Below are 15,032 nucleotides of genomic sequence, written 5' to 3' on the forward strand. Positions count from 1 at the left end.
TTATGAATGCAATTTAGGAATTTTGAAACAGTTCCCAGGAGATTCTTCCTTTCTTTCAGTCTTGTAGGCCACTCCACACAGAATGGAGGTGTCAATAGATGAAGCCAGAGGAGACAAGGAACAAGAGCAGGGACAATGTCTGAATCGCATTGAATATCCAGTGAAGTAGAGGGATTCTTAGGCAGTACCAATTAATTTGCAATTTATAATGGAAAATAAGTAGTCCTAAAACACTCATGAAGAAGGTCCAAAACAAGAAGAGTGAGTCACAGCAATTATTGAATTATCCCCAACATACTTTTATTTTCAAACTTTATGGTTCCTTCAGGGCTAGAGCCAACAGCAACAGGGACCATTCTTGCCCTCTCTGCATCAGCAGAGATATCCAAGCACTACAGCATATTTAAACAATTTATTTTTCATTAATCTCATATTTCCTTCCTTTCAGCAAGCACACAGTATGCTGCTTAGGAAACATGGAATCATTTCCCCTCTTCACTGCTCTGCCTGTGCTTCTAGTGCCTACTGGTGCAACACTCAGGGCTTTAAAGAGCTGCTGACCCCTTCAAAGTCTGTGCCTTTCAGTAAGTCCGTGCAAACTCCAGTTTAATTCACACAGAGGCACTCAGATTAACTTCATGAAGGAAAAACAAAGGCTGGATGATATGTGTTTAGTCTTCCTTCTGTGCCCCGCTCTTTTCCTTTGTAAGGCGCTTTGAAAAGGAAAGCAATGAGTGAGCAATCTGGTCGGGTGGGCGGTGTTCCTGCCCTCCGGAGGGCACCGAGCAAGGTGACCTTTAGCGGTCCCCGCCATCCCGAGCCGTTCCGTGCCTCGGGGGCGCCGGGCGCTGCCGATCTCCGGGATAACTGGGATTTTGCTGCCACCGTGTGCTCAGCCCGCCCCGCCGCCAGCTTCCCCGCTCGGCCGGCCCCAGCGCGGCGTGTGCGCGGAAAAGGATCCCGCTTCCCAGGCGGAGAAAAGAGGGCGTCCTGCAAAACTGCTCCTCGCATGGACGTGCCCTCGGCCAAGCCCTAAGCTTCACCCTAAGTTTAACCAGCCAAGCCCAAGTGAGTTTGATGCACATTTAGAGAGCAGGGGTGGCTGCTCTCAGTAGATGGAGGTTCACCAGTTTTACCCAGCTTCAGAAGATGCTCTTCTGTGGTTTCTGATGGCTCTGCACTGGTCCCCCAGTGTAACCCATTGCAGATGGACAAACAGTAGTGCTCAGGGCAGAAGCAGTTGCTTTTCAAAGCAGGAAAGGTCTATTCAATGTCTTCCCATAAGATGATAACTTAAAATGTTTCATATTCAGACTGTTCTGACACAATCTTTTGGCCTTTAAGTGTCACAGACATAAACAGTCTGCTGAATCCATTTCCTCATGAGCATTTACTAATGATGGAGATGCCTCTGGAGCTTGTTACACTGAGTATGGCCAGATGATTGAACACACACTCTTTAACTGGGGCATTTTTAAGGTTTCCTCTGGAGACCTACTGAACTTGAATGGAAGAGATATTAAAATTCTTCCCAGAAATCCTACAGCACACCTCTTCCTAAAGTGATCCTATAGCATCTGTCATGAGGTACAGACCAATTTGGCCCAGTGCAGGAATCTGTAACATTCCAGGACAGACCAGAGTGCTGGCAAATGAACCTGGCTATCAGCCAGTAAACCCTGGCTCACAGTGTGTGAACCACGATACTATCTTTTAAATCTGTTTCTAAAGAGGACAGTGTTGTTCCAGACCAGGAACAAATCATTCACTACAGAAATGAGGATGTCCCAGTGACCTGGTGACCGGGTGCAAGTTCTTTCTAGGAGCCCTGTAAAATTTGTGGCTCTAAATAGTAAATACCGCTAAGGTTTTTAAGTAAGCATGATTATTTCAGGCAAGGTGACCCTTAGGAGTGAGATCTTTTGTGTCAGTCTGTTTCCCAGCAGAAAGGCACTCACATTCAAAACACAACCATCACAACCAATCATTGCCAGTCAGAGAAGAAACAAAGACTAATTAATTGAATAAAGGCCAAATTATTCACTCCTATTATAAGCATGACATTGGCAAGATTCCCAAATGCATCCAGCGGTAACTTCACCTAGTTTGTTGGATATTGCAGTTGCCTCTAGGGGAGCACGTTCCATTATTTTCAAGGGCTTCGCCAATTGTTATTCTGAACACTCTCTTCCACACACACTTCAGCTACCTAAAACAGAACAAAGGTGTCCTCTACTCTCTTTCCACCTTATACTGCTGAATTACAAAGAGAAGGTTTCTGAAACAGATGTGAATAGAGAAATTACTACTCCTTGTCTTCATTTCATTGCTCTGTTAGACTCCCTATACAATTTATTAGCAGTCTCAGGAATCTGTTTTTCTTAGAACTTCTGGCTATCTCTTTTTTTTTTTTCCAATTCTAAATCCTTCTCTCTGTGTTATTGAAGAAATTCAGCGAGAGCTATTTCTATAAATTCCACGCCCACATAGTCTGCTAAGAAGGGTTTGTGCAATGAGTAATTTGCCTACATTAATGTGAAAAAATGCACTGACAAAAACTGAATTGCACCCATGACAAAGGTTGTTATTCTCTTTCTTTTCCAAAAAGAGAAACACAGGCAACTCCCTTATATTCTGATACAAAGAGTGAAAATCAGTAACATCCCCCATCTAGCACTTAAATTAAAGGTATGCTTAAGGCTATTCTTTTTTTAAACTAAAGGATGCCTTGGATGACAGGATGTAGATCAGACTCAGTTTCACCCACTTATGCACAGCTCTGGCCTTTACTTTCCATCCAAAAGAGGAGTCATTCTGTCCATTAATGTTCCAATAGACAAAGCTGGGGCAAGCCCATCACTGGGGAGAGTTAATTCATGTAAGTATCAAGTAATTTCTAATGTGAAAGGAATGGATGGCTAAAGGGCATTGTTGGGACAAGCCTGGCTCCAGAGACTCTTTTTGGTGTGTTGCTCTTTATGTCTTTATCCTATTTATGCTCTACATCTCTCAATTTCTCTTTATCCACTCTGGGCTTGTTGCAGATTGGGTTTTGTTTGATAAGGACCAGCAAAGCGCAACCTCAGTTTTACTGCCCTGCTCCCCTGCACACATCCAAGGGCTTCAGGATGTTCACCAAGTGTGGAGAATTTGTGTGGTCCCAATAGAAACAATTATGGAAGTGGTTGAACCTGCTAGTTCTCCTATTCAAATGATATCTAATTTTCTCAACAGCCACCACTGCTTTAAGAAATTCCTAGGTGATTTTAAAAAAATCCACAGTAAATGCAGATACGGTACCAAGCTACATGTAAGCCTCCCTAGGCCAGACACCATTCTCAGAAAAAAAAAGTCCTCAGGAAAAAAAGGAAGAAATTAGAATACTCCTATAAAAATAATTAAATTGCAGATAGAATTATTGCTTTCTGACACTCTTTCAGAACTTATTGTATACAAATATTCCATATCAAGCTCAATGTCAGCAATCCATCTCCTTCCTTCCTTCCTTCCTTCCTTCCTTTTTCTCTTTCTTTGATTGCTTTGTTGGGTTTTTTTTTCTTCCATCAAACTCAAAACATCACAAAAAATCATGAGAATTGACTCCTAAATGAATTCCTAGAATACATTTTATGTCTTGTTTCGGCCCAGAGACTGCTTGGTGGCATTCTGAACTCTGGGAAACAGTGAAACAACTGACCACTGCTTATAGCAATTAACATTTAACACCAAAATCCTGACAATGACAAAAAGAGGAAAACTACAAAATTATATTAACTATCACATGGATATCCATCTATTTAGCCTCTGATCTGCTTTAGGGCACTCTAGGAGAACTACAAGACACATATTAGAAAATATTAATCTCTTTTTCAATTATAGTTCCTCGTTTGCAGTTCTTCTGCTCTTCATGAGCACAGGTCTTTTATCAATCCTTCTTTTTGCAATTTTATTTCACTTCATTCCTATTATATTTTGTTGGAGACCTTGGGCTGCAATAGCCTGTATGCTACTAGTTTGATATACCTGTTTATTAGCTATCATATTAAAATTATTTTGCTTCTTACACAGAGGTATTGGCTATAAGCAATTGATATTGGCATATTTCTTTACAGGTCAATAACTGCAGCTAGGAAATTGGATTTCTACCAAGCTAAAATTAATCATCATTGTTACAAAATTTGGAGTGGAGTCTACTGCTCAAGCAGAAACTATTGCACATTTTGCTTAGGTTATAAAACTGCCTTCATCCTAGGTTTGTTTCATTACTGTTGCTAGCTTTAGAAAACAAACAGGAGCCCATATTAAACAAACAAATAAACAAACAAACAAATAAACAAACAAACAAATAAATAATAAACAAATAAACAAATAAATGACACAAAAGGAAAGACAAATTAGGTCACACAGAACTGGGAGCAAACTCCTGGATGATTTTGTACCACCTGTTTTCCCATTCCCCTTTTGGTCACAAAAGTCCAAAGAGTGGTCCCACAAAGATGCCACCCAAACACTGACAACACCAAGGGACTTGGCACAGCCTCCCAGCATGGATGTCCCATCCATGGCCCTGGCTGTCAGGCATGGTGGGAAGGGTGACAGGACCAGGCTGATCCTCAGACACCCATGGTTTTGTAGTACACATTTCTCACTACAGACCCACTCATGGCTTAAGAAATAAGGAAATATGATCCAAAGTACACTCAAAGTGTCCATGCTAGAAAAAGGCTGGTAAGCAGGAAATCATGCTGACTTGCATCTAAAGATTGTGTTAGTTAGTTTTTTATTCAAAAGAATGCCATAGATGTCTTGAAATAACTATAATATATAACTATCGTTGGGTTTTATTATCATATTTGTAAACTATGAGTCACATTTTTACTGAAAATATAAGCTTTTTCTCAGAGCTTCTTTCAAACTTTAACTAGATTTAATTTGAAATAATTTAGGAACTGGCAAGACATTATATTAAAAATTCATTCATTAGCCAAAAATAAGCTGTATACCTAAGTAAAAAACTTCTTCACAGTGAACTAAAGTGATCTGCAGTAAACTAATATGAGGAATATTTGCTCTCTACACTTGCAAAACAAGCTATAGAAGTTTGAAATTAAATTAAATTTATCATTTTAAAAAACTGCTTCTGGAGACAGACAGTAATTAACCCTGAGCAGCAGCTTGATCTTTGTAAGATTTCAGCAAGCACATGCTGTTTACTTTTTTTATAACACATATTTTTATTAGGTTCCTCTAAGCAAATGAGTTCAGGTAAGTTACCATAATTCCATTTTTTGTTCAAACGCATTTCTTTCTAAAAATTTTAGCTTAAGGTCCTTGATTCAAATCTAAGCAATATTTTAACCAGCTGGAAAGTAGGTTGGCAAAAAAAGTCCAGTGGTCCTCATGAACCAGCTGCCTTTGAAGTAAAGAAAACCAAAATCATTGTGGGCATTGGGAAGAGCAGCAGCAGCAGCAGCTCATGAGAGATGATCCTTCCCCTCTCCTCATCAGAGACTTATTTGCAGAGCTGAGTTCAGTCCTGGGCTCCCCAGCACATGAGAAAGGTGTTCATACTGGAATAAATCCAGTGAAGAGCCACAAAGATGATAAAGGACCTGGGGTATCTGACATGGGAGGAGAGGATGAGGGAGCTGGGGCTGTTTGGCCTGGATGACACAAAGTTCCGGTGAGGTCGCATCAACATGATTAAATGGGGGAAGGAAGAAGGGGGAGCCAAACTCTTCTCAGTAGTGTCCACTGAAAGGGTAAGAGGCAGTGGGCACAAATTTAAATACAGGGAATTCCATTGAAATGTGACAAACTTCTTGCAGTGAGTGACCAAGCACTGGCACAGGTTGCTTAGAGAGGTTGTGGAGTCACCATCCTGGGAGACACTCAAAACCCAGCAGGACGTGGCCTTGAACAACCTGCTCTAGCTGGCCCTGCTTGGAGCAGTGGAGCTGGACCAGGCAATCTCCAGACCCAGCCACCCTCTGATCCTGCCTGGAGCCTTTGACTCTCACACTCTTCTCAAAGTGTTGGACCACTTGAGAAGCAGGATTCAAAACAAACACTCTACCTGCATCTCCAAGTTTTGTTTATGAGATGGTTAGTAACTCCAGACTTGTAAGTCTAAATAGGAAGCTCTTTTAATCCAGACTCTGGATGCTTACCTCTCTTAATTATTGAAGATGAAAAGTGCATTTTAAGGGAGAGCATTGTTTTAATAAGTTGGTCAATTTGCTCATGTAATAATTTAGCAACACAGATCTATTTTCCTTTTATGTTTGGAGCTACCATAATAAAGCAGTAATTAGCAGTAAGTAGTCCCTGATCAGCTCAGCAGCGTGTGTGATAAAAAAGATTATTCAAAAATAAAGTACATAAAAACAAAAACTATATAAACAAATTTCAAATAGTCAGGGGTTAAACTTGGGCTCTATTAAGTTGGTTTTTTTAAATCCAGATTCTCTACGGGGCACTCTACTACTGCATCTTGGCATCTTAAAATGATCCATAATCAAAACACTTAAAATAACTATTGTCACAAACCTTCCATGGTTTAAAGGTTACCTGCACCAGATGATTAAATTTCAGTGGGCTGAAGAGAGAAAAATCTTTTAATAATTTCAGTTTCTGTTTTATTTTTCTCTGTGACAGTATCATCTATCTTTTCATGGTTGGCACCCTGCAGCCTGCACCCAGCACTCCTGGGGCCACGATCTCTACTATCAGAGGGAAAGGGGGGCATCTCTGTCACAGTATTAATTACAGGTCTGCAGCTCTGTAACAAGACTGGGTGAGTTGTTAGACTGTACTTCCAGTCCACAATAATGCAGCACTATTCCCTTATTCTGCCTGGCATCATGACTACCTGAAAAAACACCATCTCCAGAAGAAGCTTGGATGGATGATCCAGCTTGCTGGATGATTTCCTCCACATTCACCATCCTCCTGCTCACTCTCTGCTGGAGTCTGAATTCTTTAAATCAATTTCTTTTTGCATATCATTTGCAGAGAGTATTGTTGAATTTTATATTTTGCCTTTTATATTGCATGCAATCCAGATTCTCATTCATTGTACTGCCACTATTAATTAACATAAGGTAAGACATTTGTTGGTATTTTCCCTGACAGCAAACTCCCATACTCTGTCTTGCTTGTATGCTTTCACATTTTCCCTTTGCCAATATATCATTTTACTTTCACACTTATTATTCATTAATCTGTTCTGGGCTGCATTGTTCTGTATGAACTCAGCTTCTGAAGTAGTCTTAATCATTCTCCAACACATGATTCTTCAATCATTTTTCACAACAGCCTCTTTAACTTTCTATTCAGTAAAGCCAGCAAAGGCAAAAATTATGCTGTTCAATATCAGCATTCAGACCATTTATGTAAATAATGAGATTTTAGGGTACAGCTCAGCCTCATGATAGCCTTTTAGTAAGCTCATTCCAGAATGAAATTTACTCAGAAGTGCAGCTACTTTTTATGTCGCTTATTTTAAATCCAGCTAAGTGGAGTTACTTTGCCTCCACTTACACAGGTCAAAGGCTAAGACTGACAATTTCAAAAAGAACACTGGTGAAAATTCTTTTAATGAACTAATGCACCAATGGGAATATCAAACTTCACTCACATATGTGCTATCAATCAAGCCACTATTTGGCTAAGATGCTTGGCTGGTGCCAGAAAGAATAGACAAAATCCTTTACTTTTGCTTTGCAAAACTACACCTTCATCAATATGTTAGCTTTAGGTACAGTTTATTGTTCCTGTTCTCTCAGATTTATTTCTTGAAGACAATTTTTTTTCCTAGAAGAAGCCTTGTTTGAGAAATTTTGCTAGTTCTACTTTTCCACTTTGACAGAAAAAACAGATACTTATTCCTTTCTGTATAACTACTTTTGAAATCTTCAGTGCCATACTCAAATATCTACCTTACTGTGCTTGTACAAGATTTCAGAACTCAGCAGGTCATGACCTACTAATTCTATCCCTGTGCCACATGGAATATATACAGGCCATGCTCATGCATCCTTCAACGTTAGCTCATGGCCAATGAGGATACACAACGAATGGAAATGAATAAAAATGAAAAGAAAATGAACCAGTGCCAGAAATCTTACGACTGTCTGTCTATATTATTGTCTCCTGAATATCACTTGTGTGGAAGAATTATGATGCTTGAGATAACTCACCATGAGGAAAAAAGCAGAATTCAATATGGAGTAGGTAACAAATGGGAGCTCAGACATAAACCTTGTATTACCATGCAGTTAATTCATCAGTTGTGGTGTCCTAGCTTGTTAGCCAGCCTCTCTTTTGTACAAAAGACTCCAAACAATTTCTTTGTTACATGCATAGAAAAATCTTTTCTAACATAGTTTAACCATGTCTCCTGCTCTAGTCAAGAACAAAAATTTCTTCACCACACAAAGAACAGATCTTTTTTATTTTTATTAAAATGAGTAAAAGAAGTCTCCTCTTTCTAAAAGAATTAATGGTGTAAATGTTAGGGTGAATAAAGTTCTTATGTATCAAATGAGCAACTCTCAAAGCTGAAAAAATATTACAGAACACACCAGAGATAGCAGTACAGAAAATCATAATTGGTGCAATTTTTTCACACCACTGACAGCATAAGTTAAACACTTGCAAAGCACAAAGTTGCATTAGTGCCACCAAAGCCAAATGAATTTGTGAGCGCTATACGCCGTTTGTCAGTCTTCCATTCCTGAGCTGTCAATGGAACATAATTGAGATCAAACTCTGCCTCTGTTTTCTCTAAGTTTAGAGTAGGTGGCAACATCCCATGGTAGCAGGACAGTGCAGTAAAAGCTGCTTCAATAGCTCCTGCAGCCCCTAAAAGATGTCCTGTTGCTCCTTTTGTTGAGGAAACTGCAATATTACGTGAGTGCTCTTTAAAAAGTCTCTTGATTGCTTGATTCTCAGCAGCATCTCCTAGAGGTGTGGAAGTTGCATGTGCATTGACATATGTTACATCTTCAGGTTTGATCCCAGAATCCTTTATTGCTGCAGACATGCACCTAAGAAAAAGAAGACAACAGACTGCTGATTTGCCCAAAGTATTTTTGTCCAATGTACAAACCAAAAGAAAAAGTATAGGTTGTTTCAAAATGTTTATCAAGTGTGAAAATCTGCTTTAGCACAGGTGTAAATGACAAGAGGTTAACTCATCTAACTAAGCACATTAAATGGCATCGACATTAGGTGCCAGAGAAAGACAATAAAAGTGAGGCCCACTATAAAATCAGACTTGCTGTTAAAAATTCCACAGCTAAAAAAATACAAAGAAGAAGAAAAAAAGATATTAAAATTAGTCTCTACAGACTACATTAATGTATCAAACACCCTTTTCACTGTAAAATTTGAAAACATTTGAGAGAGAAATAACTACTGGTATTATTACAAAAATTCAGATATGCACTCCCCCACAAAAATTCTGGGAAATGAAAGAAAAAATCTGCAGCCATCCTCCATATGAGCTTCTTTTTCATGCTATCCAGAGACTAGAAAATGTCAAGGAGACAGCACAAATCCCTGTATTTCATTTTATAATGAAATTTACTAAAAGTCACACTCTTCAACCCCTGGCATGGTATGTTCTGTTTGACTCCTGATGACTTGTACACTGTGATTGCCTCTTTAAAACATGGGTTTTTATGAAAACCATGGAAGCATCAGCACAGTTCCACACTGCAATTTCTCACAGATTTCCCTTAAAGAAGATTAATCAGATATCTATCCTTGCACATAACAACAAAGCACCTCTGAGCAAAAGACCACTGACTCTTTTGAAATTTATGAAGAAAAAGGAAATAAAGGGAAGCTCAAAAACAGATAGCACAGGCTTCTGGACAAATTTAAATGTCTCTACTACAGCCTTCTAACCTTAGAAGCATCCAGCTTAGCTTAGGGTGGAGGCCACTGACACTCACTGTTACTAGATAGTGAGCCAATATTCAGGCAAAAGAGACTACTGATGATAGACTATGAGATATATTAATTTAGTAAAATACAAGATCTACAATGAACTTATTCACTTAAGGAGATACCAGATTACTTGTGTAGGACCTTCTTTATATCCATAATTCTGAGACTGGCTTTGCCTCTCCTTTCCTGCTGGTTTATTCCAACATACGTATTGGCCCCCAACAGAAGCAGTTATTAGAAGATGGCAAAAAATATTTTTCTCTGATTTTTTTTTTTGTGTGGCAAATAAAATTCCTACAGGAAAGTGAGATAAGCACATACATTCCAGATTTAATCCATATACCACTGCAGTAACAAATTACTGGCTTAAAGACAGTATTAAAATGTATTATCTTATCTCAGGGGTGGAAATGCTCAACATTTTGGAGATACCCAGATTAACTTTCAACTCTTCCTACTGTGAATTTAATTTATATGCTACTGCAATCATAAAATACACAAAAATTCTATTATAATATATTGCCATATCATCTCAAGTGTAAACAAGTCTGAAAACATGAGATAAGACACTCTTGATTACTCATCTCACACCTAAGTCTGCAGAACAATTAAATATGAATCAAAGAGCATCGATGGAAGCATGGTATATTTACAGTTCTAGAAAAATCTGCTAACCTTATAAAGATGCAAACACAGCTTTACGATACGATGCAGAAGTTTGATCTATTTGTGCAGTGATATATTGAATTTTCGTACTAAATATTCACATACATTAAGAATAAAGCAAACTAAATCTTTAGTACTAAAGATTCCAATGCCAGCAATAGTACTCAGCATACATGAAATTCTCCAACTTCCACTTGTAATTTAGCTGACAATTTAATTAGGTCAATGATAATGATTAGATGAGCATCATCTACTTGTGAACTGGTTTTGATGAGATAAACACTGATGAAGCTTTACCACCTCCCTAAACAGTACTAAAGTGTATTTCTGCTATGCTCCTTCACCAACACTCTTAGCTGCATCTGAATGAAGTACTGAATATTCTAACAAACTAGATCTTTAAGTGCTCTACAGCTTTCATCACCTGAGATTTCCTGTAACAAATAACATGCCTTTCCAGCAGGGTGGGGGTCTATCTTCTTGATGGAAAAAGAGTGAAGGAGAACCTGGAAAGATTCTATCGCACCACAAACATCTTAAAAAGAGGTTTCCATTGAGACTTATTTGTATGAACAGCTGTATGCACCAAAGGAAAAATTCCTCCACACAGAGGAAGCTTTCATAACCCAGTGGAAAAAGGTTGATTCTACCAAGAACTGGCCTTCACCCTCCTGCTAAAAAAAGAGAATCGGGGCATAACGTTACCAGAAGCTCTTTCATTTTTCAGATTTTTAAGCTTTTGGAATATTAATTCAAGACTGAACATCCCTTCTCTGTGAAAAATATACAATGACAGAAACAAATGTACCCACTACAATTAACATATGAAGTAGCTATTACAATCAACATAGAGCTCTTACCTGAATGCACCATCTCCCTCGGGATTGGGTGCTGTTATGTGGCAAGCATCACCGGACAGTCCATAACCCAAAACTTCTGCATAGATCCTAGCACCTCTTTGTACAGCATGTCCATACTCTTCCAAGACCAGCACAGCAGCACCCTCTCCCATTACAAAGCCCTCCCTCTGCGAATCAAAGGGTCGACACGCTGCTTTAGGGCTCGAGTTAAAACTCGTGCTGAGAGCCCGGGCTCTTGCGAATCCAGCCAAAGACAAAGGACTAATGCAAGCCTCAGTCCCTCCAGCCAGCATGACATCAGCATCACCAGCAGCAATGAACCTAAAGGAGTCTCCAACTGCATGTGCGCCTGTGGTACAAGCGGTCGACACAGCGTGATTCGGCCCTTTCAGTTGGTATTTAATGCTGATATGGCCTGCTGCCATATTGACCAAAATCTTTGGGACAAAAAAAGGGCTGACCTTATTGTAACCCTTTGTTTTAAATAAGGCAGCTGTGTCAGAAATTTCCTCCAGTGGAACCATTCCCATCCCAATTGCCACACCGGCAGTTAAGCGGTCCTGTTCAGACTGGGGAGACCAGCCAGAGTCCTTCATTGCAAGCTCTGCTGCACCGATGGCCATCACAGTGGCAGAACTCATGGATTTGATCTCTGACTTTGACACAAAGCTTTCTTCACTGAACTCACCCTCCTTGTTTCCCCTTGGCACACATGCAGCCACTCTACATGGGATGCCTGCATATTCTTCCCCATCTAGTGATGTAATCCCACTGCCTCCTTCCAGAAGGTGCTTCCACACAAACTGAGTCCCCACACCAAGAGGGGACACTAAGCCAATACCTGTAACAACTACTTTCCTTCGACATGCAGGCAGTGACTTGCTGAAAGCCCTTCGCTGGTTTTGTAAATGTAGATTTAAATTCAGACTCCGGAGATGAAGATTTGCAATCTTTAACAGATCCCGTGAGCACTGTGAGAACATGGTAGCAGTAATCAAGCACATTCCTGTAAATGGAGGGGGGTGGAGGGGGTGGAAAAAGACAAACACAACAATAAAGCAGACAATGTGGAAAACATTCCAAGAACATTAAATTAATAACCTGCTTTTTACTTGACAGCCTGCTTTCAACCCTGAAGAAAGGGATATATTTTCTGTGTCTGTAACGAGGAATAGTATGAGTAATGGCAGATAATGGCAAAGAAATGTTCACTTTGGGAATGCCTCTAGTGGGCTCTTCTAGCTTAAGCTGCTGATGAATATGACTTTGCACTACTGTGGACTGTGAAGCACTCTCTGGGTTTTGCTGCAAAATTTCCCCTGGAGTTTTAACCACCAGCTGGCTGTAGGCAGAAACGATGAGCATTAACAGCTTTACTCATCTAAGGGAAAAAGTATGTGTTCACCAGAAAGTGTATGTCCCACCATTACCAAGTTGAGGATATCATCATCTCAAGCTTCATGTCCAGCAGAACAGTCTAGAGACCTCAAACAGGAGTCAATAAACTTGTCCTGGTTCTGCTACTAATGTAATTACACATCTAGGACAAGACTCCTTCTCTTTCCCCCTCCACCAACCCATAATCAGCCTTGGGTTATTACACTGTCAGAGAACAGTATCTCAAGTAGCTTGAGCAAGATGTAGAGCACAGCACCATCTCTGTTGAAGGCAGCAGCACCAGACCCCGCATCACAAGAGGCACAGCAAGTGATGGCAGAAGGCCTCTGTGGAGAACAAGCACTTGAGGAAGGACCAGAGGACTATGCCAAGCAGTGATGGTGCTGCACTGTACCACAGTCCCTTTTCCGTGCCTTGGCCACCGCCAGTCCAGAGCCAGTCTGACTGTGACATCTGACGTGCTGGAGCAGGGTGGAGGCTGCAGTACAGCTCTGCCAACACCTACAACACAGGCTTCAGCAGGCTGCTTGCTTTTTGCCTTGTCCAAAGGGCAACTTGGCCTCCCCGGATCTTTGGTAAAACAGAGAGAGCTCTACAAAGACCATAAGGGACTGCTGGGCACTCCTAAAAATACCCAGTCCTGTGGCAGCACAAGTGCACAGCAGCGTTACTAAAAAATGTCATGGAACCACAGAAAGGATGGTGTTGGAAGGGACCTTAAAGATCATCCCATTCCAACAATCCCTGTCATGAGCATTGACACCTTTCACTAGACCAGGCAGCAGAGAACAGCATCCAGCCTGGCCAAGAACACATGGGATAGGGAATAAAAATAGTAAACAATCACATATTATATTATATACATATTCTATGCAAATATTAAATTTAATTATTAAAAATTATTTTTAAAAGGAGCCTCTCTTAAATCGCGACCCAAATTTGCCGTTTCAGTTTTTTATGCCACTTAGCCTGGACTCTATAAAAGTGGCAGTATGTGTGTATACTCTATAAAAAAAATAAAATATATAATAATATATCATGTTATATTATACATATATATATATAATATATATATAATGCAAGTTACAGATATATATAAATAATATTACCTATTCTATATCTAATACAGAATATAAAACACCTCTGCAGTCATATTATATGCATATTTATGGAGTATAATGTATAACATATATATGTTTTATGAATGTATATAGTATAGCATATGCAATGGGTAAGAGAATGTATTTTATACATATTATTATAGACGCGTAAAATAATGTTTAAGATATTTTATCAGTGTATATATATATATCTATATCCAAATGCACATATAATATGACTGCAGCGCTCTGTAAGGCAGCTCGTCCCGCAGCCTCACGCAGCCTTTACTGAAATGCCGTCAGCCGGTGCCGAGCCGTCCTGTCCGACCCAACAACGCCCGATACCTGCTGTGCGGGAAAACCAGGCGCAGGATAATTTTCCCCGGGAACAAGCGCTACCGAACACCCCCCGGTGTTTCAAGGGCAATGTCTACTTTTGAGGTGTAAACTAGGAGCCAAACCCTGGCCCCACCAGCGCCGCCATTGCCGCCCAGGCCCGCCTCCCCCCCGGCCCGTGCTAAACCCCCGCCTCCCTCCGCCCCAGCCGCAGCGGTACCTCCGCCGGCTGCGCTCCCCCCGCCCGGCGATGGTTCGCTCTGCCTCCGCTGGGGGCGGCGCATCCCCCCAGGCCCGTGCTAAACCCCCGCCTCCCTCCGCCCCAGGCCGCAGCGGTACCTCCGCCGGCTGCGCTCCCCCCGCCCGGCGATGGTTCGCTCTGCCTCTCTCTCCGGTTCCGACGGCGCGGGGCCGCACCACTCCGCAGGCGCGGGGGGAAAGAAGGAGGCGTGCGAGTACGCGCGGCCCGCGGCGCTTCCTCCCGCCTGGCCCCGCCCGCGGGCGGGCGGGCAGCGCGGTCGTGCGAATAAACTAGAGACCAGGAAAAGGAGATGAAATTATTTCCTTCCCAAGCCACGTGCTTCAATCACGCAAAGGAGGAATAAAAAAAGAAAAAAAAAAAAAAGAAAAAAAATTCCAAGCTAAAATCTTTCAAAGAAACACTCCGGTAGAGTCTGTCCGTATTCTGGACAGCCTACCATGGCAGAGCATAAAA

At 40.9% G+C, this 15,032-nt stretch overlaps 1 protein-coding gene across 3 annotated transcripts; it reads right to left on the reverse strand.

Moving 5' to 3' along the window:
• Positions 1–8,432: 8,432 nt before the first annotated feature.
• OXSM (3-oxoacyl-ACP synthase, mitochondrial) lies at positions 8,433–14,802 on the reverse strand. Of its 3 annotated transcripts, none has more exons than XM_039712381.1 (3): positions 14,657–14,802; positions 11,484–12,489; positions 8,433–9,050 (listed from the first exon to the last, which is right to left on the reverse strand). In XM_039712381.1, exons 2-3 carry the CDS (start codon positions 12,485–12,487, stop codon positions 8,648–8,650), a joined length of 1,407 nt encoding a protein of 468 aa, XP_039568315.1. In that variant the 5' UTR covers positions 12,488–12,489; positions 14,657–14,802; the 3' UTR covers positions 8,433–8,647. The 3 variants fall into 3 exon arrangements, with proteins under 3 accessions (XP_039568315.1, XP_039568322.1, XP_039568309.1); XM_039712388.1 differs by lacking the exon at positions 14,657–14,802 and adding an exon at positions 14,538–14,576; XM_039712375.1 differs by lacking the exon at positions 14,657–14,802 and adding an exon at positions 14,327–14,480.
• Positions 14,803–15,032: the final 230 nt, after the last annotated feature.

The sequence above is a fragment of the Passer montanus genome, unplaced genomic scaffold (genome assembly GCF_014805655.1).
Source record: "Passer montanus isolate IOZ18808 unplaced genomic scaffold, ASM1480565v1 scaffold10, whole genome shotgun sequence".
Taxonomy (NCBI): Eukaryota; Metazoa; Chordata; class Aves; order Passeriformes; family Passeridae; genus Passer; species Passer montanus.